Source organism: Tupaia chinensis, unplaced genomic scaffold, assembly GCF_000334495.1.
Source record: "Tupaia chinensis unplaced genomic scaffold, TupChi_1.0 Scaffold000139_1, whole genome shotgun sequence".
In the NCBI taxonomy this organism is placed as follows: domain Eukaryota; kingdom Metazoa; phylum Chordata; class Mammalia; order Scandentia; family Tupaiidae; genus Tupaia; species Tupaia belangeri.
The window spans coordinates 2983325-2989072 of NW_006159609.1; the positions used below are offsets into that span (position 1 = coordinate 2983325).

At 35.7% G+C, this 5748-nt stretch overlaps 1 protein-coding gene and 1 long non-coding RNA gene across 2 annotated transcripts in view; both read left to right on the plus strand.

Moving 5' to 3' along the window:
• The window catches only part of CREBZF (CREB/ATF bZIP transcription factor), a 3207-nt gene extending 845 nt beyond the window's left edge, over positions 1-2362 (plus strand). Inside the window, 2 exon segments of the mRNA XM_027770461.1 lie at positions 1-755; positions 1850-2362. The exon segment at positions 1-755 is cut by the window's left edge and continues 84 nt beyond it. Coding sequence (XP_027626262.1) covers positions 1-472 — 472 coding nt within the window. The 3' untranslated portion in view covers positions 473-755; positions 1850-2362.
• The window catches only part of LOC114007193 (uncharacterized), an 18425-nt gene extending 14730 nt beyond the window's left edge, over positions 1-3695 (plus strand). The window contains exon 3 of the long non-coding RNA XR_003548818.1: positions 678-3695. This is a non-coding gene — a long non-coding RNA (uncharacterized LOC114007193). The remainder of the gene's footprint in view (positions 1-677) is intronic.
• The last annotated feature ends 2053 nt before the right edge of the window (positions 3696-5748 follow it).

The following is a 5748-nucleotide window of genomic DNA, read 5'->3' on the forward strand; positions in this document are numbered from 1 at the left end:
CGACAACGACAACACCCGGGCGCCGACAAAGAGTCCCCGGAAGGCGGCGGCGGCCGCTGCCCGTCTTAATCGACTCAAGAAGAAGGAGTACGTGATGGGGCTGGAGAGTCGAGTCCGGGGTCTGGCAGCTGAGAACCAGGAGCTGCGGGCCGAGAATCGGGAGCTGGGCAAACGCGTACAAGCACTGCAGGAGGAGAGTCGCTACCTACGGGCTGTCTTGGCCAACGAGACTGGACTGGCTCGCTTGCTGAGCCGGCTGAGCGGCGTGGGACTGCGGCTGACCACCTCTCTCTTCAGAGACTCGCCCGCCGGTGACCATGACTACGCCCTGCCTGTGGGAAAGCAGCAGCAGGACCTGCTGGAAGAGGACGACTCAGCGGGAGGAGTGTGTCTTCATGTGGACAAGGATAAGGTGTCGGTGGAGTTCTGCTCGGCGTGCGCTCGGAAGGCGTCGTCTTCTCTGAAAATGTAGGGTCAAGTAATCTGCTCTTTACCCGCGTTTACCCCTTTCAACTCCCTTACACCATGTAAAACACCTTAGTGGGACATCTTCACTGGACACATTTCAGAGGAGGAAAAAAGTAATATTGAATCTTTAAGTGTTTAGCTAAAAGCATGAATGTGACACTGTAACCAACTCCTAATGATAACATGTGACTATTAAATCTCTCTGACAGTTTCTTTTTTAGGTGATTTCCTTCCTGCCAGGCTCCGTTGTAGGGGTTACAGAACAGTCGTTCCCGCCTCACAACCTGGTAAGGATCCATCTCTTCACGTAACGCTCATGCTCTGCTGCTTAGTCTACTTTAATGGGCAACATCTCAATTTGTGTGTGTATGTGTGTGTTTTTATTTTTTCTTTTTTGGAAAGTGGGAGGGGAATCTACTTTGGGCCCTGTCCACCCTGGAAACAGACTTTTGCTGGTCAATAATGTATTTAAAGATGCTGCTTCTGGTTGAAATAGCTGTTAATGTGTCCCCTTGTTCAGACTTGCGTGTACCTAGCTCTTCTGTCCCCAGTGTGGACATGGCCTTGGATGACATCGGTTCCAACTGTACACTGAAACCTGCTTATAGAAATACAGTTTGGAGACAGTGAAACAGGTGAAGTTGAATGGAAGTTCCGAGTTGTACAAGATGCAAATTGGAATTCCAGTTTTAGAGCAACTTTTCAAAGGTTGACAAAAACAAGTGTTGGGGTTGTGCACATATGGGGTGCACATTTGCTGGAGATGACAGCAATCTCTTAAATATTTAAGAATGCCTTTTAGTTTTAAGTAGAAGGTACACAAATACAGTCTATTTGGAGCAACAGATTTTATTATCTCACTGTTAGAGAAATTGGAAATTAACATACTATCAGGCTCCTGTGTTTTAGCTAATTGGAGGAAGACTAAGCATGGATAATGAATGTTCTTTAAGGACCAGCACAGTGATTATCCTATCACTGGTATGAATAAATTGTCAAAAACCTTTATTTTTGTTGTATTAAAATTTTAGGTTAAATTTATGTATGTATGATTAGATATTGAAGGTTGTGAAATGTGAATGAAAACATGTAAAGTGAGGTTTCACAAAGAATCTTATTTTCTGTTTTTGAAAAGTATTTGTCTTGTTAAAAAACAGTTTTTAAAATTGAGTGTTTCTGGTCACTTAGATGACACAATTGCAACTATTTTTTCCAAAGATGGGACATATTATTCCCTAGAAGTACTCTAATTATTTCCTAGTTGCATAAGTTGAATTATGGTGTCATTCAGTGCAAAAGGCATTAAGAAATTCTTTGTGAAACATCACTGTTTGATAAAGTATATACGTATTTAGAATCCTTGTTTTTCTTTGTGCTAAAGTGGATACAGCTGTTGGGGCAGAAGAGACGGGACCAGCTGCTGGCCACATTTCCTGCTTTATTTTAAAAGGTAGTATAAGAAATGAGGAAAAAGAGGTAATATCAGGGCTTCTGCTGTCTTATTTTTAAGATGTTCATAATTAAAAAGTATTTTCCAGCAGTCCAAAGATGTAAGTTATCTTACACATAAATGTTTTATTTTATTGTTATTTGGTTATGAAAATGGAATCCTTGTTCTTGCACAACTGTAAATGTTTTTGTTGCTAGATAACATGATTTGAGACCTAATTGGTCTCTGGTTTCCAGTGCATCACAGCATATTTTGTAAAATCTACTGCACTTGAGCATGAATGGTAATAGCCAAACTTAAAACCTGGAGTGATGAACCTGCTAATAACTAAGGGCAGGAGCAAGCCCCTCACAATGCAGCTGCATGGATTTTTAGTGCCTACTGAATTACACACACACACACACACACACATAAATAAATATATATATATATATATATATAAATGAAAACCAAAAGTAATTGGAAAAATTATTTGAAATGACTAATTTGTGCTATCTTTATGAAATATGTTAAATGTAGCTTTTGAAACAGAAGCCTTGAATTGAGATTTAACTAATACTTGAACATTTTGTACATATTTCTTTGTATATAATTTTGTGCAGTACCAATGACAAAATACAGTGTCATAATAAAATCAGGTTTGTTGATCTTTCAGTTATGGGCTCAAAGAATTTATTCATTTCTAACATTATATTGGAAAATAATTGATAAAAATAGGAAAAATGATTGTTATTAATTCTGACTGTGGGTCTTAAAAGGTTCTGGAAGCAGTAAGTTTGTTTTTCTAAAAATTTTATCATTGTCTTGGAATAATTTTTTTACAATCAGTGCTTTTTCTGCATTATTTGAAGTTTGGGGCTGGGGAGAAACAGTCAACTTTCTGAATTGGGATGCTTTAAAATTCGAAGTGTAGATTTTTAGAATGTCATTTTATAAATGGCAGATTTTGGAATTACGTGACTAAGAACTTTTGAAAATGGAAAGATTAGCATGGCCTATTTTTAAAGCTGCTTTGTTAGGTTGTTTTTTTTTTAATGTCTTTTCTTAGTTTCCATTTCATTGTTTCTTTTTTCTAGTTTTGGTGACAGTAATTTTATCATTTTTTACATCAAGTTCATGGTCTTGTTTTTACATGGTAATTGCATGTATGTAGGACCTATCTAACAGGGGCTTTAAATAAATTTGGTCATATTTATGTGTAAGCACATTTTTACTGTAAATGTGTGGGTTTCTGAATTTACAACAGATCTGTTTCAGTATGTAGTAAACAGTATCTTAAAAAGTGTCCTATTCACTACTTGTTGATTAAAAAAGTTATGATTAATATGAAACTGTTGTCTTACTATTTTTAGAAAATTGTGTTCTGAATGATTAGTATTTGGATAAAGGGCATTTCTGGACTATAAAGTGGATTGTTTTTGACATTTTCAGGTTTGGCGCTGATTACTGTAATCATTGAAACAACTTAGTATTTGGAGGACAGTTATTTTCCCCTGATTGCGCCTCTATGGCAAAATGATACAGAACTAAAGATGTAGCTGTTTGTCATCTAATAACAGGAATTCATACATTAATGGAACTAACACATCATATTGACCTATTTCTATCATATTGACTTACTGTTTCTGCACTTCCTTGACGAGACTTAACTAAAAGTCCACATTTGTTAAAATGTAGTCACACTTCTGATATAATCCAACAAAAAGTATTCGAAATATTTTAAGTATTTGTGCATTTTATAATCACTAAATTAATCTCTCTCTCTTCTCTTTAAACAGCTTAGCAGTGTCTGCAAAAACGAATCTTTTCCTACAACCTGTTAACTGACTGGACTGATGATAACAAAGTAATTGTGGGAGCCATGTCGGTCAAAAATTTGGCATCTGCTGAAAAAAAAAGAATGCCATTTTCAAGTTCCCAAATTACTTCTATTCTGATTTCACTTTCCAGAAATGGAGATATGAAAAGATTCTCTGGAATCCTTGAAAGACTTAATAGAAATACATGAGACTAAGTAAATTTTGGAACAAAATTACACTTTTTTTTTGTCTTTCATGGGAGTGATACTCAGTTCTTTGCATACCTTTTAAAAATTGTAACAGTTGGAGAAGAGAATTATAGTATTTCATCAAGAAATATTAGATTCTTTACATAATCAAGAGTACATTCTATGGAGTTACATTTAGTGGACTAGAATTACATAAACAGGCCATCAGTGACCAAAGGCATATTATTTGTTTGTATGTATTTTCTGGAACATGAGAGCTAATTTGGATTACAGACAGACACCTGACCGAGTAAAATATAAAAGTTAATGTAAAGTCCTTCACCATAAATAGTAGTCTTAAATAGATGCACTGATTTGTCTGTATATCTTTGAAAAAGTTGATTATTAATAAATGTGTGAGTAGTTAATTGCAATTTAAGGTAATAACCAGGGTATGTGGATTCTGAGGTTTTGGCTTCTTGGGTGTTTTCTGAATACTGGACACTTTTTCAACTATTTTGAGGTGTTTAATGAATGGTATAGTAGTTTCTACTGTTTTATATTAAAATTCATCTAGTATTATGTAAGGGATTTAGTATTCTGGGTGATGGGAATCGCTTTTTTGATTAGTATATGGTTGTTTTATTTAATGAAATATTTTTTCTGGTTTATTACAAAAGTGAAAACACTCAAAACTCTGGATTGTTTCATTTTTATTGCATTATGTTAATACATTCTTAACCTTGGTATAGGCTAAATCACTTTATTGTACTGACTCATTTAGGAAGTACACAGATAATAGAAGAGGGAGGGAGTAAGAGATAGCACAATTATACAGTTGGTTATTTTATAATATTATTCAAATTGACTAAACCCGCTCAGTTTTGTTATCATCTCAAATGTATTCAGTGCCTGTGAAACCAGGCAACTAAGAACGTTCTCACTGGCTTGTACTTAAGTGGCTAATTCTCTTACAGTATAGCTGGTTATAATTCTACAACCAAAGGTTTAGGCACCACAGTATAGCTGGTTATAATTCTATAACCAAAGGTTTAGGTACCAACACCGTTTGGTGGTCATAACTACTACTTTGATATAACAGAGTGGATAATTCACTGATAATGAATAAAATAAGCTTTTTTTAATGCTTCAGTATTTTGAAGGTATAGTGTAAGGTTACTAAACACATTTTTAAGCTAAATCTGATGACTCTTGAGAATTGAATAGTTACTAAGATATTTACAAGTGTTTATTTTTTTCTCGGACTAAAAACCAATACAAAGCTTTGAGATCTTACTGCATGTTTATATTTTACTGTAAATTGTAACAACTGGAGAAGAAAATTGTAGTATTTTCATTTTATGAGCCATTTTTTTTTCTCATTTAGTTAGTTACTATCTAAGCCAGGGATCAAAAAGGGGTTTTTCATTAGAAACATGTGAATTGTTGTGTTTGATCAGCACAGTGTTTTCCATATTCTTGAATTTGAATACCTTAATGTGTAGCCTCAGTACTTTAGCCAGTCACTTCCTATTGTGTTATCATACCTGGTAATTTTTGTTGACCCCAGTCACTTGATACAAAATATTTTTGCTCAGTTTTCACAGTGAGCTAAAAATCTACTCGTTTTGAACATCTCAGTGATTCTGTTAATACATTTTTTTTTTTTTTGGAGAGGTTTATTGCTATAGGGCGTGTGCACTCGCCAGACAGACAGAGAGATAGAAAGCAAGAAATCACCCCCCAGGGGGGATGGCCACACTGCAATCCCTTCTTCTCCATTCTTCTCTCCGATCTTGGGCGCGCACGCACCCAGCGTGAGTTTAAGCCACTGGGTCCGGTA